At 42.8% G+C, this 25,391-nt stretch overlaps 1 protein-coding gene across 1 annotated transcript in view; it reads right to left on the bottom strand.

Annotated features, from left to right (window-relative positions):
* NHS (NHS actin remodeling regulator) overlaps positions 1 to 24,938 on the bottom strand; it is a 339,915-nt gene extending 314,977 nt beyond the window's left edge. The window contains exon 1 of the mRNA XM_084623083.1: positions 24,258 to 24,938. Within this exon, the coding sequence (XP_084479209.1) occupies positions 24,258 to 24,639 (382 nt within the window). The 5' untranslated portion in view covers positions 24,640 to 24,938. The remainder of the gene's footprint in view (positions 1 to 24,257) is intronic.
* Between the last annotated feature and the right edge of the window lie 453 nt (positions 24,939 to 25,391).

The raw sequence follows: 25,391 nt of genomic DNA, 5'->3' as shown, positions 1-25,391 counted from the left end.
TATATCATCCCAATAAATCTTCCTTCCAAAACAAACACAGCTTTCCCTTCTTGCAAAACAATTTTCATTATTAAAAAAAAAGAAAGTGCCATCTTTAAAGAAAACTGTTTCAACAATTCAGGCAATTAGAAAATGAGCATGGCAGCTAACCAAGTTGTCCAGGTCTGTAACTTAGTTAGTTTGCCATGCTAATATATAATAGTCACAAGGATTTTGCAGGCCTTACTTACAATGACTAAAGTCAATGGGATTAGTTATTCACATGAAGAAGAGCTACAAAATTGGGCCCAAAGTTTTAATAGGTAGTTTCTTTAAAAAAAAAAAAAAAGTAGATTGGATAAAAATCAATGCACAGAACTGATACATAAGAATATTGACAGTGTTAGCTGCAGTCTCATATAAATGGTACAAAATTGAGCAGACATAAAAAGGGTTCAGATACAGGTGATAAAAATTATTGAGAGCATGAAAAGACTTCTAAATGAGAAGAGTTTGAAAAAATTAGGAGTGTTTAGCTTAGGTAGGTGGAAACATGAGAGAGGTGTACCAAATAATGAATGGCATAGAGATAGTACATTGGAATGTTTTACTTACCCAATCTTTGAGACAAGAAAAAGGGGATATTGAATAACATTAAAAAAAAAACTTGAAAATTGATTACAACATCCACACACCATACATAATTAGCCTGTGGAACTCACTGCTACATTTTAGCACTGAGGCTGGAAGCTTAGTAGTATTCAAAGAAGGGTTAGATTAAAAGGAATGTGGATAATAAGAACATCAGAGTTGCACCTGATAGACTAGAATAAATTAGAAGGGCTTCATGGCTCAAGCCAACCACTAACTATGGGTTTTAGGAAGAAATTTCCCACATGCACAGGTTATTCTTTAGTTATCCACCTTCCTCGTAAGAACCTGGAAGCACCCGCTGTCAGAGGTAAAATATTGGACCATGCTCTCAAGGAGGGTCTGTGGCCAGTAGGTCTGTGCATTTCACACACCCACAGGTCCGCATACACTCCGCGCACACATCCCTACTTGCACCCTCAGGCTGCCTGGCCACAAAACTCCACTCTGCAACGTGTAGCTAGCTGTGGAGTCCTTGTGTGGCCCCCCCAGCTCCCAACCTCCCCGGCTTTCTTCACAGCACCAGTTTCAATGAGGTTTGGCCCTTCCATTGCCATGGAACACCACAGGGGCATCATTTCATGCAAAGGCAATGTGACTGCCAGTCACAGCATCATCCATAAGCAAGTGGCATGTCCTAAGATATAATTAATGCCCAACACTGGCTGTCACACCCTTTGCCAAATACATAGTGGCATGAGAGGTACCTAGCCTTTTTTTCTGGAGGGCCACGCAATAGCTAATGTAATTTCCTCCAGGACATAGCCCTTATTAGCAGCTGATGAAATAGAGGAGTTAACATGGCACTTTTACCACAAGCCAGAGAGACACGGAGCCTCATTCAAAATGTTTCTATCCCTTTTCCATGCTAGCGGAAGTCTGGACAGGCAGACACTGGGGGTCAGCTGTTTGCTTTCATATTATAGTTTAAGAAATCAAATGCTTACAAGGCAAGTCCCTAAAGGAGCAACTTTATCCTGCAAGATCACATAAAAAAAACTCAGCATGGGGCAGGGGTATGAGGGGGGCACATGTGACACATACATCTCAGCCCACACGTTGCAGGGTATTCTTTGCATCCAGAGGACAGAAGAATATGAAAGAAAATATCCCAGCTTTATACAATCTCTTTGACACAACCCCTCCCCTTCTTGTGCAGTAACTGGGGGGGGGGAGGGGAAGGAGGAAACAAAACCTTTATTTCTGTGAATAATGAACCAACAATTAGCTCTGCTTACAGCGCAGAATCTTTTTACAATCTCATCAGTGTATCCTTTTTTATTCAGTCTTTTCTCTTGCAGCTCAAACATAATCCTTGCAAGTTCATCCATCACAATATTAGAAAGCAACACAGTTGCTGATATCAATGGCAAGTATCACTTTCATGGAGACACACAGGGGGCTGTCTCATTTTATGAGGCCAGACAACTGAGTGGGATAATCCTCACTCAACGCAACTTCCTACAGAGTGTCATATTCTTCTCACCCTGTGACTCAGTCAGGACTCTTTCCAATGTGCCCCCCTGAAAATATTTTAAATTGCCAATTTTGTATAATTTTTTTCTTTTTTGTTTAGTCTTGACACAATTGATGCATTTGCTAATGAGAACACAGTATAAATCTGATAATCTTAAATAAGTGAACACAAAGCACGCTTCTCTATCAGGGCCTCACCATCACTATAAAAGAAAAACGCAAATGCTAAACTGTTTAAAAGGCTATGGTGGAGGGTTCGTTTTGCATTTCCCTTTGTCTTCTTGAAACTTACTACTCTGTATATCTTCTTAAGACGTTTCCAAATAAAAATGACTATTTCCAACCAAATGTTGGCCTTTTGTTTAGGTTTCTAATAAAGTTTATAGCTGACAATCAGCTGCCTTTGTTGACTTCCTTGCTGATGCATCATCAGTGATGTTAGAGATATAGGAATAATGTTCATTAGTTAACTCAAGGCAGATCTAGCAGAGATCACACAATGTTTTTTGTACTAGTGCCACAGGAACGAACATTAACTCATGGGCCAATTTTTTTTTTTTTTTACTACGCTTGAGTAAGGTGAGCAAGACTGGCTCAGCAAGAAGAGAGGTAGATACACATATATTTTTAAAGATAACTGGAATCACGAGACCTGCAAAATTCTAACAACTGAAAAGGTAATCTTCAAATGTAACCAAAGAGCAAGCAGGCTGGGAAACTATTTTACCATCCTGGGAAAATCTGATATTTCAAACAAAATGTTCCCACTCCTAGAAAATCTTGACAATTTTCACAAACCAATAATCCAAAGAAAAGTTAGGTTCAGGTCAATCTAAACATTTTGTTCTGATCATTTCAAAACATTTCATTTCAATTCAATTTTGACCTTTTTATTCTTTAAATTTGTTTTTCTCTAAATTAAATTTTGAAACAAAGTCACTCTGAACCAAAAAAATAACTTTCTTTTTCAAATAGAAAATGTCAACATGGTATGTTTCAACAATTTCCAAAGTTTTTTCTCCAAATTTTTTTCTATATGGGAAACTCATCAACACCACCCCTTTCCCACCAGCAGTCTTGGTTTAAATGAATAGGCATTCTTCAACAGGAAAACATCTAGTAAAAAGATTCCTCACCTGCTTTATCTGAGGGGCATTCAGCACATGAGTGATTCCTCCCACCCCACATTCTCTCAACATCAGGGATGAACATCTTTTTCCACAAGAGATGCCCAGATTATCCTATTGAAAAATGGAGCTGACCTCCAGGGGTTCAAGTAAACCGTGGGTTTAAACTAGGTTGAATGATTCTGCAAAGCTTTTGAAATATTTTCTTCTACTCTTTGCGATTTCTCATGAAGTGGCAGCTAGCAATCTTTGACTTCAAAGATCAGGAAGAGAGAAACATGGTAAATTTCAAATCCATTACATGCTGTATGCGTCACCTACCCTTGCTATTTGAAGGATTTGATACCTAATTCTGCAATTACAATGTACTTAATATACGTGTCCAATTGACAGGGAGATAGGGAAGGAGATATGCACAGCTATGACAGTGATGGGTGTGGCATATGAACCTAGGTGGAAAAGAACAGAATGGCTTCAGATATTCAACACTGTGCTTGCTACATTATAAGAGATAATGCTCCTTTACTGCACTCAGTGCCTGACCAAAAGCCTACTGAAGTCAATGAGAGTCTGTCTTCTCTGCGAGTTCTTATAATGGATCAGAGCAGTGAAACTGATGCCGATCCTCTTAGAGGATAAATGGAAAAGCATGCCACTTGAGGCTTTTAATCATGGTTCCTCAAGCTTTTAAATGCTTCAAAAGACAAGATTATAGAAGGGTACACAATAAGAACAGAAAATCCCACATAGTCCACTCTGAGCCCTAGGACTGTATAATTCAGAACTACCCCTTCAGATTATTCCCAGGACTGTAGTATGCTGCCTGAATATCTGTAGTGATTGGACCTTGACCAGCTGCCTAGGGTTGCCAACGCTGACTGAAGCTATTCCAGGAGATTTCTTTTTTCCAACATGACATAATGTCATTTTTTTTAAATATCCTATTAAAATCTCCTGGATTGTTTTCAATAGTCACAGGGAGATCAATGACAATTCCGGGAGACTCCAGGCCATTCCCAGAGGATTTGGCAACTCTACAGCTGCCCTGTTGCATAGAACTCATGTGTTCTGCTGGGATGGGGAGTGTCAGCAGAAGGAAGAATCTCAGATTTGTCCTATAGTTCTGTATGACCTACCTACCGAATTTTAGATCTTACAAGCATACTTTAAATAAATAGATTTGAAACAGTCAGTATCAAATCACAGTCGCATTCCCTTCTGGAAATGAAAAGTGTAATCATACTACAAGAGGGCAGGTTTGAAAAACTACAAATCTCATATTGTAAAACTAAGAGGTTTTTCCCCCCTAAAATGAACTAAGCTGCAGATCTGAATGTAAAAGGTAAAACAGGGATCTAACTACAGTGTACAAGCCACCTGCAGATCCTGAAAAAACTAGTTTATAACTGAATCATTCTTCTGAGGGCGTTTTTAAAGTAAAAGACTCATTTTTATGTTTTCTTTCATCTCTTGCAACACAGCAGCTGTAAGAAGAAAGCTATTTTATTTCTGCAAAATCTTTCCCTATTCTTTTTTGAGCAGTGCCAACCTGGTTAGTGGTTCAGTCCAAATTGTGCCACTATGCTGCTTACTCTACCAGCAATGTATTTTTAAGAACAGTTCTAACTGAATGGAGGTCAGAACTAAATATAATGCAAGTCTATCATTGTTGGTAAGTGAAGTAGGCTTAATTCTAATCTACACCTAGGCAAAGCAAAACACCATAGTGCTAAGGGACAGGTTGCTATTTCAGTATCTCTCCTAGAACTTTGTGGGCAAAAGCTTAATTTCTGGATGCAATCTGCTCTGACTAGTGCTCCCCAGGGGCCCCAGACAAATCTTATATGATCCAGAAACCTTTGTTGGAGGTTAATTGGGGTTATCTTTCTTCAGAGAGCTCATACGGATGCCATGGACATTTTTTAAAACAAAATCTCCAGGTGAAGGATGTCTACAATGTCTATACTTTCCCACCTCCTTAATGTCTAGGTACAGTGAAAGTGGGGGAGTAAACTGTAAATATTACATTAATAATCATAATAAGGTAACAGTTGCAGAGGCAAAGCTACAATCTTTCCATAACTGTAGATTTATAATAGTAAGCTTTTAATGCTGTGCAGGACTCCATTGTAGAGGAGACGCAAGAACTACATGCAATTCTTGTAACATTTGGACACGCTGCTAACATATGGCTATCATGGAGCATTAGGTCTCTCCCAAGCCTGTACTAACAAAAAGCATGTTAGAAGAACTTGCGCCTTCTACAGTTTAAACAGACTCTATACGCAGACACTTTCTTATTGTTGTTGTTTTAGATTAGCGGTGACTATTACAAAAATGTAAGAGAAAGTTAAAATAGATGAAAGAGTTGGATGCAGGTGAGTGGGGGAACAGGGAAGAAACAAAATAAGACCACACACACAAAATTCCTTTGAGTTTACATTTCACACACATGACTGTAATTTTTCCACTCAACAGTACAAGACAAGCTTTAGATCCTGGACTTCCAGCCTTCCTCCACCACCACCACTCCAGCACAGCCTTCCCCTTTGGGTATCTGTGGGCTCTTTCTGACTGAAGTTAGAAGAGAGCCGCTAAGGGTTGCTAAAAAGTGCAACATTTGCACTCAGCAGCCAGACAGTACACATCAGACATTTATTAAACTTCTCAGCACTATTTTTTAATTAAACGAAGTCCCATGGCATAATCTCATCTTTACCCAACTGTAATTAATCAGGACATGTAGCTTGTAATGTAAGGAAGTGTTGCAGCTCACTCTTCCACCACAATCCAGCTCCTGAAGGAGTGGCAGCTGCAGATGTCACTGTAACTAAAGTTTTGTCTTTGAGGGACAACATCCTAGCATTCTCAATAATAATGACCCCTATTTGTTTAGGGAAGGAATGGAAAATGTCATCTGTATGTGCCGGTGATATTCCTTGGCCAATCAGCACTTCATGGTATTGAAAGCATAGGTCCATTAAAGAGGGAATTATTTTAACGTTGCCCTGTAAGGCCTCAATCCTGCAAAGTGCTAGTCACTTGCACAGCATACTTAACAATGTATCTTAGGCATTCATGTGTCATCCATCATCTTAACAGCAGAGTGGCTCACAATCTCTCCTGTGTTTATCCTCACAACACCCCAGTGAGGTAGAGAAGTGCTGTTATCCCCATGTCATAGATGAGGAAATGAGACAGAGGGAGATTAAGGCCTTGTCCACATTTAAAAGGTTTGGTACAGCTATGTTGGCAAACCCTCCTAGCGCAGATGCAGCTTATGCCAGCAAAACAGTCCTTTTCCCAGTACAGCTTACACTTGTTCCCCGAGCAAAATAAGCTATACCAGGTAAGTGACTTTCTGGTAAATACAACAACATCTCCACTAGTGCTTCTGCTGACATTGCTATGACAGATTTAAAGCAAATGCACACCCCTAACCAACACAGCTATACTGACATAACCTGGGAGCGTAGGCCATGCCCCAAGCCTGAGCCTTGCCCAAGGTCACACAACAAGTCTCTAGCAGAGCAGGGAACTGAACACAGGTCTCCCAAGTCCTAGCCACTAGACCATCCTTTCTCCCCAGCCCGTTCTAGAGCTGACTATGCTCAGCATTCCCTGGGAAGCAACCAGTGCCTTGTAGGATTTGGGCCCCATGTTTTCACCTGAAGGTTACACTTACTGGTGGCAATTTAGGCCACAAAAGTAGCAGCTTTCCACATTTTCTTGTAATAAATAATCACAGCTCATTGGCACGAAACAGGCTCTAGTAAATAGCACTATGGTGTTTCCAAATGTAATCTAGCTGTCATGAAAGCTATGTCAGAATAAGGCAGGCTTCAATGGATGCATGGGATGAGATGAACCATCTAATTTTATATCAGATCAGAAAACATGGCTACATTTTAAAGCTTGTTTGGTCTGGGAGTTTGACAATGGTAAACTCAGCGCTTACACAGTTAGGGTGATATTCACCCCTTGCAATAAGGGCTAAGTACTTATGTCTCACTTGAGTTTTGATTTGAAAGCTTAAGTGGGACTTGGGTCAGTACAAGGCCATGCAGTACTCAAGTGCTGACTTTCACCCTTAATTAGCTATACAATATCTAGTACGAACAGCCATCATGTACAATATAAAGAGAGTCTCATTTACAGTGAGATTCCACAGATCGGAACTTCTCTGGCATTAGCAATAGAGAGGCATTGGGCTGAATTTCTCTCCGGAATAATTCTATTGAAGTTAATGGAATTACTCCAGGGATGAAACTTGCCCAACATTTGCAATTCTTTTCCCTATACTATGCAAACACAATACATCCCAGCCCAACGTTATACTGAATCTTTGTGTCCCTTATCCCAGTACATACAGCTAAACTTTCTTTCAAAGCAAAATTACGCAGCGCCCAAGAGAACAATGATCTCCTTGTGATCCAGCTATTTAAAGATAAGCACCACCCCTCAAATCGGGCCTTTGGAAAGCACAAGGCAAAAGACTGCAGCATCTGAGTGCTTTTAAACGCCCTGCAGTATACCTTCTAGAATCAATGCTTTACCAAAAGGCCATTCACAGCCACACAGCTTCTTCGTCACCCACTCCATTCCTCCCCCCCACACCTTCCTCTGCCCCTCCCTGAAACAATCCTTTCAAAGAATCAACAGCCCAGAAGGAAGGCATCATGCACTGCCAACAAGTGCTTCTCATTGGAACCAGCCACCTCTCAAAAAGGCAACAGGGTTTTAAGGATGCAGCAGACAGAAAGAGGTCAGGATCTGCAAATCTCAGGAACTGCATTAATAACAGTGAGCACAATCTGCCTAGTACCAGCAGCATAACGCAGCAGAAAGGGGATGTACTTTCCACAGAAATGGTACTAAAGTATCTTCCCAGGACAGAACTTGGTATCTTTGGTTCCAGCCCTGCAGTGTATGCTGCATGGTCATCACCATGCCATATGGTCAGCACCGTGCTCTGTTCCACTTCCGGGGGACCCCACAGCCAGGATCACTGCAGGATCAGGGCTTGAGTAAATAAAGCTAGGGGCTGGCCAATCCTAGAATCCCAACTGGATCTACAGCCAAGATATTGAAAAGAGAAGGGAAATGGCTTTATGTATTTTAAAGGGAAGGGAGGGCTCCCATCTTGCTGCATAAGATTTTATACAACTCCTGCTAGTTAATGAGCAGCACTCATGTAGATAGATATTCATGCCTGAAGATTAAGATATTCTTTGGTATTTTTGAATTTAAATCTTCAAAATCAATAAATATGGTCTGAAGAAAAGACTGAGGTAGCAGAATCATCCTATCTATGCCCTGAAATCCTGACCAAACCTTGATTCACATGAGCTCTAAGCCTTCAACTCTGGGATATTTATGTGAGATGCAATCTTATCATTCAGCCCTAGGCATCTGCCCATCTGGCTTATGCCGCTGAAATCAAGAAGAACCTGCTACAGGAGTGTAGCAAAAGAGGCCAGAATGTAGCTATATCTATTGATATACAGATGACAAGACCAAGGGCTCGTCTTCACGCACAGCGCTACAGCAACACAGCGGCACTGCTGTAGCTGAGCCGCTGTACAGCTTTAGTTAAGATGGTGCTATGCCAATGGGAGTAGCGAATCCACCTTCCCGAGAGACTGCAGCTACGTCAGCGGTAGAAGTTCTCCCAACAACACAGCACTGTCTACATGGAGGGTTAAGTAGGTATAACTACATCACTCTCGGATGTGGATTTCTCAAACCCCTGACCAACATAGTTTTACTGATATAGATCTGTAGTGTAGACCTGGCCTAAGGCTCAACTCTATTTACAAAGGAACAAACTAAAGGGCATAACCTCATATTTTTTGCAATTATAAATATAACCTGCCTTCAGTGAATCTCAGAATTACGCCACTGACTTATATCAGTTTGCATACAATCCTTCTCTCCCTCTCTCTGGAGCATTAATTTCACAAAGTAGCTAGTACTGTTATTTCACTGGGTGGGGTGTTAAACGTTCTTTATTTCATTTTTCAGTCAGTTGCTGCGATATAATTTGGGCAATATATTCAATGGAGAGGTGCCTAAATTAACATATCCAAACTACAAGCACAACCAAAAACCACTAGCCCCAAGTCTCCAAACAATAAACCTTTTGTCTGAGATGGTCCATTACATCCAGTAGGAGAGATTCCTCAACATCAGTATCAACTCAGCATATTTAGGCCAGCCTCAACTGCAGCATATAAGTGAGAATATTCAAGGATGGATACTCTTCTCCCTTTACATTTCATAATATTCTCCTTCACCTCTCCTCAAACATGTATACAGATTTATCTGTGGCTTTGAGATCAAAAAGAAACTTATTCTCATGCGAGTCCTCAGATCAGTCTGGAGGAACTGCCGAGAAATGGCCCATACCACCACCTTCTTCCATTGTGGTCTGCACCGTATCTATATTGCTACCAGCCAGCACCATTTTGCTACGCATAGTAGGCTATGCCCCACAATCTTCCAGTACAACACAAGTACTGTTGGTGTGCATTCACACATCAATCCACAGAATCTCATTGACTCTAAAGCTTTGGCATTGTCAGTCCACAACTTGCTTCATTATAAGACTTGTTCTAGTTTTTTAAAAACAAACATACAAATATTGTACAGCAAATGAGCTATCTTAAAAGACTGACCGAGACCCACACGGTACCAAACTCTGACCATTTGATGAAATATGTGGAGTTAAAAAAATTAGAGAGATTAATCTTTGCTTTATTTGGAAAGTGAAAATTATACTGTACCTTGGCCTTTTTGTCTGCATCAGTTGCTGCTGGTATGGCTATGACAAGAATTCTTCTTCCCTATATACTCGCGATCTAAGTTCAATATAATCAATGTTCTGAACCTTTTTGCCTTTACATGATGTCCTCTGCCCATACTCATTTCTTTTTATATACTTTCCCATTATGTATGTGTGTGTGTACATACACACAGAGCTGTGGTCCTGCATTAGTCTAGCCTATCTCAACAATTGGAAAAAGGGTTCAATAGATAATTAGATGATGAAGAAGCCATAGGACCACATGTACCACGATATGTCACATCACAATAATGCAACTGCTATGCTAACCCTTCCATCAATTCGTGTTTACTGTCACCCAGGGGTTAGGCTCCAAGAAAAATCACTAAGGGTTGCAACATTTTGTAGCTCCCTCTCATATTTCATTTTAACCAATTTAACCATATTTTAACCAATTTCCTTTTGATTGTGTTCTAAAACAGAACTATGGAACAGTTAGATAAATTATTATTGCTAATGTAAATTAATAATTTGTATTAAATTACAACTGGATTATTACATAAATGAACATTATCCATATTACACCCAGTCACAGGTTGCTGTAATCCATTCATTAATTTATGGACCCAACATTCTACCTCAAGGAGCATTTCCACAATTCTACATGATACCCCATACTAGATTTTATGTCTGGATTGTTGATTTAGGATATAGACAGATAGCTGCCTAAGTGAGTACACAGCTATAGGAGGTTCAAGGGCATTGGTTATTCCATCTTGTGTACTAAATAAGCTACACATGAGGGGTCAAATTCATTGCCAATGTAACTCAATTTAATGGACTTACACCAGGAATAAGTTTGGTTGAAGATATGTATTTGTTTAATGTCCATACAGATGACAGAGTGCAGATAACTGGTGCATGGTGCTAAGTCTTTCTATTCTGTTTCACATCACATCACATTTGGGAGAATTTTGAGCACATATGACAGTTATGTATCTCTTATACTTACCGGGCCCAATCCCCAGTGGGTATAAATGATTTACATCTGCTGAGGATATGGTCCATTGCTTATAGCAGAACACTTCATCCAAATAGCAGCCAGCAGGTTATTACATGCAAACTCCAGATTATCCCAGTTTGTCTGTACAGATTATCCCATTGTTTGTCATCAAGGCAGGATCAAGACCAAAGTACAACATAAATTAGGAATACTGCTGCAGCCCAAAAAAATAACTGATTTGTAATTTAAGTTGTTAGTTTAGTTGATTTCCCTCACCCTCGCCCCCCCACACCCTCCTCCCCTTGGTTTAAGCCTGGAATGAGATAGAGTACTGGAGAGCATTGCAACAAAATATACTGCACCCTTAAAATGAAGGAACTTAACACAAGAAGCTTTCAATATGCTAAGGACAATAATCCATTTACAACATCCATTAGAAGCAGGCTTGGTTTGGTTTGGTTTAAATTAAACCTTAGGAAGTTTTCAGCAGTTTATTACCTGAACAAGACAGCAACACATTATTAAAGATAATCAATGAAGAATAAACCACACCAATAAAAATTAGTATCACCACTCCTGTCCACAGTAAGGTGGGGGAGGAAGGGTTGCCTCTACCATTAAGGCAGAGATAAAGGCATAACTTCTGCACTGCGTCTCCTGAGAAATGCAGCACTGAAGATGCAGGGAAGAAGGGAGTTAAGGCAGTAGGAAGGGCCAAAACTAGCCCCTAAAGGAAGTGCATAGAAGACAAAAAATGATTTTAGATGGAAACTAGTTAACAAACCCAGTAATTCTGGGAGGTGAGACGGAATGGAAAAGAGACAGTGTTGACAAAATGATCTGTCCTATGGATGAAACTTACCCTTGGCTTGCTGAGCCTGGGCAAAGCTCTCCATTGCCCCTGAATTCCCACAGCAACTCCACAGGTTATATGCGAGTGGAGTGACCATGCAGGGGGTCTCCCACACCCTTTACATGCTAAGAGAGGGAATCTCTGATGACTTCAAACACTGTGATATAGAGCAAACCATTGGAGCCACATTTGTGCCAGAGGCAGGGACAGCAGCAGCCAAGCAGTGTAGTATGGGGCAGATGGGGAAGAGTGTGTGAATTCCATCCCCTGCAACCTCAAGCATAATCCACTTACCAAGAACTCAGGATTATCCTCAGCTTTGTGAGTTCAAAGGCAAGCAATTGAGGAGCACCAATTCCGCCGGGGAATCTAGTGGTTCACCTGAGAGGTGTACTCTTTTCTCAGAACTTTTATGCATGGTCTAATAACTGATTTAATGTGCATCTCCTGCCTGCTCTGCTGCACTTAGCCCTTCACCAGAAACCACTGTCCACTAGGGGAAGGGAACCTGCTTATGCTGAGACCTGACCTTCCCCTTGCTTTGGGTCAGATAAAGAACCATGGGAGGAGTGGGGGTGGAGGGAAAGGTGGCAAGCTGATTATTGCCTTCTGTTTGGACTCAATCTTATTTCTAGAGCCCTGCGCGGATACAAAATTGTATCTGCATCCAACCCACAAATATGGTCTGTGGATATAAAACAGATATCAGCAAATTTGCAGGGCTCTACCTGTTTCATCTCTACCCCCGCCACACAGAGCATCTATGATTCACACCACAGCCATTTTTGCTTAAAATAAAAAAGCAAGTTATTTGATTTGACCAAATGCTGGGAATAGATTAACATGAATATTAGGTTACAAAAATGTTGCTACTCAGGTTCACTTTTAATACAGTGATTTACTTTTATTGCTGACTATCTTACTTTTATTATCAACAAACTTTAGCCCTCTGCAATTTTCTTATGGCAGCTGCAATTGTATTATGTATTGTATGCTACAGCATCAGAAGAGACAAAATACAAATAAATAAAACGGGGATCCATGCAGAAAGACAATGTTTTTGCATTCAAAGCTACTCAAGCTCTGAGTGTACAAAGCAGTTGGCTAAAGCAGTCCATCTGTTTCCTTCTTGGTACAGCAATAGGCTGACCCTGAAATTACTGAGAGTTACAGGTCTACATGCTGCAGGACTGAGCTCCCAACTTAAAGCTACTTCTAAACATTTGCAAGCTAAACAATAAACTTTAGGGAGGGAGGTGGAAAGAACTGACAAGTTATGACTATTTTTAGTACAACACACAACCCCATGCTCATTGGTCTTAATCACATGCACATGTTAACAGGACAGCTTCTCAGCACTTTCTCCCTGCCAGATTCTGAATGGCTACAGTTCAAAGTCCAACTATCCCTCCAACTGAAAGCAAAAAGTAACACTAAGTGGCTTTGTAAGAATTACAGTGAACCTATATATATAAAAGATAAAGAATCACCCTGTGCTGAGAAATACATTGCAGATTCATGCAGTGTTCATTGAATATAGGTGAGTTCCAAGTCCACAACTCCTAATGTAATTATACCAGCTTCTTCATGAGATTTCAATTCCCTCCTGCTTTCCTCCACTCCTCTTTAAAAAAGGAAGTTTAGGGGGAAAAGAGCGAGGGAAGGGAGAGAAATCTGAGATGTATAAAAAGAATTGTCAAATACACAGATATAACAATTTAAGGTCTCAAGTTAAAATATGGTGGGAGTATATCTGCCATAACATCCATCCTAAAAACATGCCAGTTGTTAAAACAGGCAGTGCATTAGAAGCGGTTAGATATAATGAGAATGTAAACTAAAAGTCTTCGGGGGAGATATTTCAACTACAGCAGTATACACTGGATGCTATCTTTTATTTTAATCATGCTATAAACCCTGCCTTTTTGAACAGCTATCTCTTCTTGCATTTACTTACATACTGATATATAAATTTAAAAATCTAGAAGCAATTAGGAATGAAGCTAAGACTCTTTTGATGCTAATACATCAAAAGAAAGAAAGAAATTCCCACTCTGCCCCCGAAACGCACTCAGTAACACAGAAAAAGTTCCCCTCTTTCCAGGTTAATCACTGAAGCCACTCCAATAGAGATTCTGATGTCAGACTCTGATCACATGGAGATTGCGAGTGATCTGAAACACAGGTTTTCGAAAAGCCCAGCCCTCTGACTCAGAAGACCCCACAACTGTGCACTTCTGCTGTAAAAAATATTCTCGCAAGCTGATCATATTTCCTCCACTTCAGACACTAAAACATTGCCATTAAAGATCAATGGGGACCATGAAGTGGTAATCCTTCAAATTATGGAAAAGATAGAGAGAGTCTTTGACAGGGTCGGCGCCAGGACTGCAGGGGGTGGGATAACAGATGGGGACCACGCCCTGGATCTATCAGCATTGGAGCCCCCAATGTAGTAAAGAATATTTGAGGAATGCAGGAATTTCCCAATGCAGTTGAAGAATCATCCTCATTTGGGGGAGCACTTACATTTAATTCACAGATTTCTTAATCTACCTCATCTCCATAAAGGTCCTTTTCCTTCTCACCTGGTTCTCCCATGTCCAGTCTCACCTTTAAAAGCGGTGGAAGTATGGTAGAGCAGCCCTTTCCAGGTACAAAGCAGCTGGTTACCCTCACTGCACCATGATGTTACATGGAGGGCAGCGAGTGGGCACTGATGCACCCACAGCAACTTTCACTTAGAGATTCCTTCACACCTTCAGCCAGCCCTAATGTACTGTGCAGGGTGACCAGATGCCCCTATTTTATAGGGACAGTCCTGATATTTGGGGCTTTTTCTTCTATAGGCACCTATTACCTCCCTCCCCCATCCCGATTTTTCACACTTGCGGTCTGGTCACCCACCCAATGTGCAGTAACATTACCTAATGTGCAATAAGGGGATAAAACCATAGCCATGAGGTGAATTACTCTTATGTATCCCAGTATATGAGACGGCGACGGACAAAACGCTAGCATTCTGCTTTTAATAGATTCCCATCAACTGAGTTGCTCCACTTCGCTGCATTTGCACCATTCAAAGTTGTCTATCGGCTGAGCGCTGTGACCTGCACTGAGCAAACAATTAAAAGGAAACTCTCCTGGAGAACGCATCCACGCTATCTTTGTTCTAGCAAGTAAATAACCAGGGCTAGGTTGGTGCTGATTGGCTGCTAAACCACAAGCTGGGCTGGGCGGGGGTGGGGCTGGAGGAGCTCTGTGTAAGTGGGAATTCTGGGGATCGCTGCTTGTCTCAGGTACAATATTTCCAGGGGTGCTGGAGAAAGCTATGCCAGAGCAAAGCCTGCAGTGCCGTGAAACAAGCTGCACTCTCCTATACTGACTCTATTTTGCTGGCCAGCTTGAAGGGAAGGCGCAAAGCCCCACTTCAGCAGCAGCAACACTCAGAAAAAAAAAATCTTTCCTGGTCCTGGCACTCAGGGCAGCAGCTTTGGCTGGCTCATACATGGGGAAGCATGGTAAAGAATAGCTTCTTCTGTCTCTTTTCCCCATCCTTGCATATCTATGGATGCCAGCCATAATCTGATCCTTACAATATAAAAGTCATAAAACAGGCAATTCTATGCAAGAAATGTAAAAAAAAAAGTCAGATTTTGTTGAGCCAGAGCAGCGTTTGAGACGCACCGTTATATTTGATACTAATGTTTGCTTCCAATAATTCCTTCCCTTAGTTCAAGGACATTTCAGAATTAGCCAATAGGTTTTGGTTACACTCCAGGCTCTTCCCCTTCCCTCCCACAGAAGTCAAACTCCCATCTTTCATGTGTGGAAGCAGATAGCTAATTGACTCTCCCACATGATCTCCATCACAAAGAATTTAAGTAACCACAGTCTCTTTTACCTTCACTTCCCAGCCCCCAAGACAATCTATTTTATAAATGAATCACACCAGAAGGGGGTAAGGAGGTAGAACCAAGAGCAAGATGTTAAAAGGACACACAAAGACCACAGAGTTTTACCCACATTATTAAACTATAAAGATTCTCAAATAGACACCAGATGCAGGCTGTATGAAAACATATACTCATGTTATCAAGCCAGCTCCTCATTTGGTATAAATCACATATACACCTAAGTCCCCTCACACCAGTTTCACACGTGTGTAACTTCACTGACCTTAATGGAGTTTATACCAGCTGAGACCCTCATTCAATATCTCTACTTAACATATAGGGCCTGTTCTACTTTCACAACAGTGTAAGTCAGGAGTAGCTCCATTAATTCCACTAAAGTCTACAAAGTTACCCAGGTGTATGACTGGCATGAGATGAGAATCCAGCTCTGAATATTTTTTATATATATCAGCCTCTCTCATCAGAAGGGCTCTTCAATTAGCAATAAGACCCCGAAACAGCCATATTCCTCTGCTATTTAGGAGTTGTTTAATTTTCACTGTTAAAGTGCTTGAGTAAAACCCTAGCACCATTGAAGTCAATGGGAGTTTTTCCCTTGACTTCAGTGGGGCCTAAATTTTATTCCTTTGTTTTATTTTAAGAAGGATAGATTGTTATATATGACACAATGTGAGTCAAGGTGGCAACCCAAGATTCCAGAGCATAAGATCACTGCAGACGTGCTTTTGTAAGAGTCCTTGGTATTAGTTTCTACCCATTGCTTACAATAGATTTAAAAAGCCTTCCACCTGACTCTACATATTTTTCTCTATTTCAGAAACTAAGTTGCATCATTAATTTGTAAACAAAGACAATTACTTTTCTTTTTTGAATGACTGTGTGCAGTCTAATGTTATTGTAAGGCACGGAAACTCTTACCCCCTGGTTTTCCTCTTCCATTTTTTATTGTTCCGACGCTAGCAAAAACCAAACACGCAAACCATCCTTTCAGTTCTCCAAATCCCACAGTCCCTGCTCATTTGACATCAGCCCTCCAAGCCTATAAAAAGCAGAGCAGTGGGGGAACTCTCCTGCTTTCCCATACCACAAGAGAAATCAACTGAAATACATAATGTTGGATCATGTTGCATTAATTGAAGAACTACACTCAAGAGTGCCATAGAGAAAAGTCTTCTAAAAAAATAAGGTAACTGATAAAGAGGCAGAAATCTTGTCCATTTCCAGAAGGACGAAGAACTGTGCTCTATTATTCACTGGTTTTGAGTGTGAGGGAAAGACATTACATTGAAGGCATTGGTTATCACATCCAATGTACAATTTTTCTTTCCAGGTTTGTCTACGGGCCCCAGACTGAGTTCCTAGTTCAAATGACTTAAATAAAATGGGGGAGGGAGGGCAAAAAGAGTCATTGAGGCTCTGTGCTACCTCACATACCTTAGATTACAACAATGTGCTTTTCCTAAAGCACAAAAACCCAAAACATCATACCCTACTTTCAGATGCTTCAGGTGTGTCTTGAACTCAGAAAAGCATTGGAGTACAGAATTAAGGAAAGCTGAAACTCTATTCCTTATTGTGGTTACTGGTATTGGAAACAATACAAGACATAGGATGGTCATCCATTCCTTATCTCCTATCATGCCTCAGCACGATAGGAAGAGCACAGAATGGAGTTGCCGTCTAACTGAATTCATTTGTCTCAACCTCACAAAAAACAAAATATAGCTATTATTTGTTACTTTTTAATGGTTTGCTTCCAATAATTCCTTCCCTTGGAGCTTGGCTTGTTTAGTCTAACCAAAAGAAGGCTGAGGGGAGATATGATGGCTCTCTATAGATGTATCAGAAGGATAAATACTACGGAGGAAGAAGAATTATTTAAGCTCAGTACCAATGTGGACACAAGACCAAATGGATATAAACTGGCCATCAGGAAGTTTAGACTTGAAATTAGATTAAGGTTTCTACCCATCAGAGGAGTGAAGTTGTGGAACAGCCTTCCGGGGAAGCAGTGGGGGCAAAAGACATATCTGGCTTCAAGACTAAGCTTGGTAAGTTTATGGAAGGGATGATATGATGCAATAGTCTAATTTTGGCAATTAATTGATCTTCAACTATTAGTGGTAGATATGCCCAATGGCCTGTGATGGGATGTTAGATAGGGTGGGATCTGAGTTACTGATCGCCATATTTGGGGTCGGGAAGGAATTTTCCTCCAGGGCAGACTGGCAGAGGCCCTGGGGGGTTTTCATCTTCCTCTGCAGCGTGGGACACGGGTCACTTGCTGGAGGATTCTCTGCACCTCGAAGTCTTTAAACCACAATTTGAGGACTTCAATAGCTCAGACATAGGTTAGAGGCTTGTTACAGAAGTGGGTGGGTGAGATTCTGTGGCCTGTGTTGTGCAGGAGGTCAGACTAGACTATCATAATGGTCCCTTCTGACCTTAAAGTCTATGATTCTGTGTTTAAAAGGATGCCCCCAAAGTTATTTTAAAGAAACACCAATCCTTAAAGAGGCTGGGGTTTCTGATGAAGCAAACCATATCCGTTCTGAAGCTCTCTGGACAACTTCATTTAGGGGATTCTTTACAGATTCCATTTCAGCAGTAATTGGGACTTCAACATAATAAAATGAGAAGACACTATCATCATCTTCACTTAAGATCTAAATAAAAGGTTTTGTAAAAAAAAATGGTGGTGGTGTAGGGAAAGGAGCATGCAGATCATCATTATGGATTAAACATGTCATTGCAGTGCTGGAAACCCATACTCAGCAGCATTCTACCCACAGGTGGAAAAAGAGTGAAACTGACAAAAAGCAAAAGTGAAACTAACCAGTCAATTTCCAGTGACCAAGCCAAGTTAAATGTAATAAGTAAGCTGCATAAGCATATGCTATAAATGACTGAATAAATTTGCAAGTAAAGAATTTAAGATATTATTTTGATCTTGATACTGTCCCTTTAAAGGAAAAAATACCAAAGTAGTGAAACTCCTTGTAGCACTCTAGAGCTGCTCCTAGGAACTTGTGAAAAGCATAGTAACACAAGACGTTCCCTTGTTCCTTGGTAGCCACAGAACTGAACCTGGCTATATAGCAAAACGCAGAAGGAAGAAGTGAGGCTCTACTCTCGTGGATTAAACTTTTAAAAGATGTTCATTTTCAATAAAATATTTATGCTTTTTTAAAAAATAAAAACTCAGCACTTATGGAATTCTTAGAGATCACAGGACTTTAAAACTCCATTGCCTACTGAACGCTGGTTACTAGTAAACCTTCCCTGGCCAGTAGGGTGACCTACATCATCAATTTTTGCAAAATTGAAGCTTTAATTTAAAAAGTGTTACATTTGTAGTCCTTGGGGGTATGAAGTAACTTTTCCAGATATGAAAATATGCCTTGCTGCTTTCCTGAATCTGCAGACAGATCCTGTGCTTCTACTGATCCTCACAGCTTTCTCAATAAACAACACAGTAAAACTAATAAGATTCTCGGTAGTTTCATTGCTATTAGAATCATAGACTATCAGGGTTGGAAGGGACCTCAGGAGGTCATCTAGTCCAACCCCCTGCTCAAAGCAGGACCAATCCCCAACTAAATCATCCCAGCCGGAGCTTTGTCAAGCCTGACCTTAAAAATATCTAAGGAAGGAGATTCCACCAGCTCCCCAGGTAACGTATTCCAGTGTTTCACCACCCTCCTAGTGAAAAAGTTTTTCCTAATATCCAACCTAAACCTCCCCCACTGCAACTTGAGACCATTACTCCTTCTTCTGTCATCAGCTACCACTGAGAACAGCCTAGATCCATCCTCTTTGGAACCCCCTTTCAGGTAGTTGAAAGCAGCTGTCAAATCCCCCCTCATTCTTCTCTTCCGCAGACTATCAGAAAGCTGTAGTAGGCAATAGTGAGACTGCCAGGAATCGTGTCACTATCATCTTGCTTTGGTTTCTGAAAACTCTAGCAGCAGCAGCAATCTGTGGTGGAGTAGGACAAAAAAATATTGAGAGCGAGAGAAGGGTAGAGAATAGTCAATTTTGGAGTAGCAGGGAAGGAAAAGAGAAAGCTCTTTCCTGTCTTCCAGCAGTAGGGTGGGATGGATTCAAATTTCTTAGACCCCTATTAACCAGAGACATTCATGAAAGATGGAAAGTTAACCCAGATCCAGGAACTGGACTATGATAGGAATCCTAGTAGTGAAGTGGGGGTGTTTGGGGATGGGGTGAGGAGAAAGGGACAATCTTTCCCTTGAACCTAGATGATGCCCTTCTGCCAACATTTTTAGTTTATTCCTCTAGCTAACAGGTGCCTGGTAAATTTCCCAATCCCCATTTCTAAGCAGAAGTGAGAGGAAAATTAGAATCTGTACAACAGAAAAGCTCAAGCTAAATTTAAAAAAAAAAAAACAGTCCTGAGGTCTTTATTAGTCAGATAACTATGACCCTGAGACAAAGAAGTTAAGACTCAAAGAAGACTGCAGAACTGGGGATATGCATTATTGTAAAACCCAACAACATGTCACTTCTAATATAGTCCTTGAAATTTTCTGCTGTGACTTTCCTATGATCCCTAGTCAAATGTTTTATGTCAATAATGTATAAATCTTCAAGTTTAAAAATGTAAAATATGTTACTTTCTGTAATACTTATATACACTGCTATTATACACTAGTTTTAAGAGACTTTTTCCTGTTCTTTACAGCACCATTCATCTTTTTGATTCCTCAACAGTGGTAACCTGACTTGTCAATATATTGGGCCAAATGACTACCTGATATAATTATTAACTTCAATAGGAATACTCCAGAGATGGATTTGGTCAATTATCTAGATGTCTTCATAACAAAATCTTGTAATCTGTCTGGCTCGTTAGGAAAGAGAGAAAAAAGTCCTGAAACTTCACTGCTCAATGTTTTGAGCACCTCTGCTAGCAGCCTAATAATTGGATGGTATTATTCTTAAATCATTGTGCTGCAATTTGCAGTGTTATTACACCAAGTGTTTGTACAGTAGCAAGACAGACTAATACTTATAAACATAATTCTTTTTAAAATGTACTTCATCTGAGATTCTAATACCATATTGCACAGCATCTCAGCAAATATGGCCAACACACCCTGATATGCTAAAAGTACTGGGCCAAATTCAACCTTGGTATTACTCCATTGATTTCAATGGAGTTGAGCCAAATTCATCTGTTGAGTTCAGTGAAATAAAATCAAGGACGAGTTTGGTCCACCATGTTTAAAAACAATTGCATAAGGTTTTGCCAGTAGTACTAATGAATGAGGAAGGGTCTGTGGACGGAAAAACTGGACATGCCATCTTCATACACTGTAGGATGGGATGTGTGCTTTAATGTGCAACGTGGATTAGTCTGTGAATCATACACTAGATACACAGGGGCGTAGAGGGAAGATACATGGTACTAGTACATGAGTGTGGAGAGGTGGTATGTAGGTGTGAGTAGCTGCATCAATGCGACACAGTATATACATGTGAGAAGTAGGGACATTGTCCCTGGGCTCCTCCAGAAGAGCATTCACATGATCTAGTCATCCAGGGGGATCTCTACAGCTTCACTATCCAGGTGTGGGTGTGTATGCATGGGGAAGTGGGGAGAGAGAATCAGCAAAGTCTTTCCCCTCCAAAAGAGCTGAAAATTTAGCTCCTGGCACTATTAAAATGTGGGTAAAAAGCCACATTCTGCTTTTATCAACACTTGGGTAATGAAGATCATGGAGCTACATTAATGTAACATCAGTGTGTCATACTGTAATTTGCATACAAACTGCATAAATGCAATCCATGGAGGAGGGAAGAGAGGGGAAAAAAACCCTCACAGGGCTAGATTCGGCTCCAGAGTAATTCCTCTGATCTCAGTGTAGTTACTCTGGATTTATACTGGTATAAATGAGAGCAGAATGTGGCCCAAAGAGGTTTAGTTTCCTCACTTGGTCCCCTCCTTTCATCACACAATCCTCTTTCACACCACACATTTCTAATCAAAGAAAAAACCACTCCAGTTATACAATAGTATTCACCTGAAACAGAAAACCTTCTCTCGTCATCATGGGCCAGATCCCCAGCCAGCGTATATCAGCATAAATCCACTGAAGTCAGTATGGCGCTACGCTGATTTACTCTAGTTGCAGTTGAGCACTTCATTCTATATATCTGTTTTGAACACCTAGGGCATGCTTCTTTTCACCAAGAAGTTCATTGACTCACAAGAGGGTTAAATTCCAACTCTACACAGGTGTGAGAGAGAGGAAAAATCAGACAATGAATTTTAAAATGTCATGTTCACTTCCAAATATCTTTTTAAAAGACTGGCCATATTTCAGCCTCATTTAGCCCCTGTAAACTGGAGTAACTTCACTGAACTTGGTGCAGCTACTTTGGATTCATACTGGAATAACAGAGCAAAATCTATTCCTGTGTTTCTCTCTGAGTAGTGCTCTTATATAGATAGCAAGAGAAGAAATGGACTCAACATATTTTACTGTGTTAGCTCAGAGTTTGAGACAGAAATCTTACCTAAGACAATTACATATTCACAAATATTTGGGAAATGTACACATCACTAAGAGTCTGAAAATGGTTCTATTCAATTGTTGTTAACATAAGCCACATTCTGAAGGTATTAACAGCTGTTAGAAGTACAGAGCCTGTCACTGCTTTTGACTGGAGAGGAAGCAGGATTAAAGCACTCATTGCTAATAACAACAGTCCAATATTGCCTTGACCACAACAGATCTAATTTTTTCCAGGATTCCTCAGGGATTGCTCTTCAAAACAAAAGTCACTCCTCAAACTTCATGACTTTATGGCCTTGAAAACTGACCACAGATTTATCATTTTTATTATTTCTACTTAAGAGCTTAGAATTTTAAGCAGGATGTCAGGAATATTCTTAAGGATAAGGGAAATTTGCACTGACAGGGACAGGGGGTAAATGAAGGTTGGGTTTGGAGAAGTATCAGAGATTCCTGGGTGGGGGGGGAATCCCATGGGCACCTTTGTATAAATCCTGCAGCATCTCCTCTGTCATAAGAACTGCCATACTGGGTCAGACCAATTGTCCATCTAGCCCAGTATCCTGTCTTCTGACAGTGGCCAGTGCTAGATGCTTCAAAGGGAATGAACAGAACACAGCAATTATCAAGTGATCCATCCCCTGTCATCCAGTCCCAGCATGTGGAAGTTAGAGGTTCAGCGACACCTAGAGCATAGGATTGCATCCTTGACCATCTTGGCTAATAGCCATTGATGGACCTATCCTCCATTAATTTATCTAATTCTGTTTTGAACCCAGTTATAGTTTTGGCCTTCGCAACATCCCCTGTCAAATCCTTAGCTGTTGACTATGCAGTCCCAGAAATCCTAGTCAGGAAGCTTCTTATGTAAGTCAGAAACCACTGACATCATCTTTCTTGATAGTGGAATGGTCTGGTTGCACACCCTGTGCCCAGGAACACACTGATACGCATTGTTTTGTGTATAAATTCACACACGAAAACAACCAGGTTGGGGAGCTGTCTCTTTGACACTGGTCAACGTCAGCAAATCAAGTGGGTCTGTCGGACCTGAACGTTGGGAAAGTACAAGCCTGGCGAATTCAGGCATTTTCATCCCTTCAGCGCTGAGAGCTGAGGTCCTTTTCCCCTCCCCGGACCCCTCTTGTTGCCACACACCTTCCAGCCCCTTGAGCAGGCATTTACTTATCATGAGGAATTCAAGAGCAGCGCAACCCCACTCCGGCTGGTGCCTGCAGCCGCAGAGTCAATGCCCGGCCGCACCGTAAGCGGCCGGGGCTCACTTATGGCAGCCAGCGACTCCTGAGCGAGGCGGGGATGGCGCGCCCAGGGCTGGGACGGGTGAGGAGGCGACTGGTGGATCATCCCATACCACCCACCGGGTGGAACAGGCAACCGCGCTGCCGAGCCAAACAGATGCTCTCGCCCTGGAAACCAGCGGTCCATTTCCCAACTTTCCACCCAGGTCCCCTGTCCCCCGTTCCCCCCCCCCCCCCCCGGGCAGATCCAGCCTGCAAACACCCGTCGCCTCCGCCCCCAGGCAGGGGTAGGGACTTCGGGCCATTTCGCAGAGCGGCTGGTTTCTTTTTAGGCGGCGATGCGGCCAGGAGGAGCAGGGCCAAGCTGGGACCAGGGTCTAGGAGAAGCGTGCGCCCCCCACCCACACCCACACCCCCACCCCGCTCCCCCGATTCATTCAACTTCACAGCTCAGCAAGTCCGTCCCCTGGTTTCAGTCGTTAAAGCACCAACTTTTCTCGCCCGGAAACCCTCTCTCCCCCTTCCAAGCGCCCCGGACAGAGCCCATCCCCTCCGGCTGCCCCCCAGCTTCATTCCCAGGCGATCACACACACACACACACAGAGCCCCCCCACCACCACCAAGGCTTAGCCCCCCCCCCAGGGGGCCGAGGCGCGGCGGGCTACTCACGCACTGCCTCCTGCTTGGGATCCAGGCTGCGCAGCACCCCCTGCACCCCGCCGATCTTGCCGTGCAGCGCCCGCACCCTGCGCTGGGCCAGCTGCAGCTCCGACTCGATCTCCTGGAAGAGGGTGCAGGCGTGCCGGGCCACGTCGGACAGCTGCCGGAGGATCCGGGCCAGGGCCCCGTTACTGACGGAGCAGAGATCCAGCATCGTCAGCACCGCCGCAGCCTCCTTCGCCTCCGCGGGCACCACGGCGGCAGCCTCCTCCGGCTCGGGCTGCGGCTGGTCCCGGGGCTCGGGGCAGCCCAAACTCTCCTCCAGCAGCGAGGCGGCCGGCAGCTGCCGGCACAGCCACTGGGGCTCCACGATCCGCTTGGCGAAGGGCATCGCCGCTCCCGGGGCTCGCCAGCCAGCCAGCCACACACACGCGGATCGCGGCAGCGCTCTGCCCTCCCCGGCCCCCGCCGCCCAGCGAGCCCCGCACGCCGGGCTGCTGCGCTCTCCCGAGTCCGCTGTCACTTGCTAACAGCCGGCACCGGCGGGCCGGGCGTCCCCCATGGTGCGCGCCCCGGGCGGCGTCCTCTGCCTGCGAGCGGCTCCCTCGGCTGGGCGAAGTCACCGGCGCCCAGCCCCGCTCCCCGCTCCTCTGAGCATCAGCTGCCCGGGCGGCGAGCTCCCCGCCTCGCTCGCACACGGCGCTGGCCGCTCCGAGGTGGCGGATTGCAACGGGACGGGCGGAAAACCCGGAGAGCGGAATCCGCCGAAAGCCTGGGGGAGGAGGCGAGAGACACGGGGAGGGACGAGGTGGAGGAGAGACTGACATCGCCCCTCTCCACCACAGGGAGTCACTGCAGGCGCCCCAGGCTGGGGGGCAGACGGGAGCGCGGCCAATGCCTCCAAGGGAAGGGGATTTTTACCAGCGTGGGGGAGGCTGGGCTGGGAACGATTTCCAGCTTGGCAGCAGGTCGGAAAACATCAGTTTGAAGATGTGTGCGGGGAGGGGGAGGAAAGCTCCTGAAGTCTCCCAAGGCAGAAAGGCAGGAGTGTGAGTGAGGCACAATTGAAAAACAAAACCCTCTGGCGCTGTCCTTTGCTGCTGGGGCCCCTTTGAAAATGGACCTGACAGTGACTAGAGAGGT

The sequence above is a fragment of the Lepidochelys olivacea genome, assembly GCF_965140295.1.
Source record: "Lepidochelys olivacea isolate rLepOli2 genome assembly, chromosome: 1".
Lineage (NCBI taxonomy): Eukaryota > Metazoa > Chordata > Testudines > Cheloniidae > Lepidochelys > Lepidochelys olivacea.
This window is presented reverse-complemented; position numbering and strand designations above follow the sequence as displayed.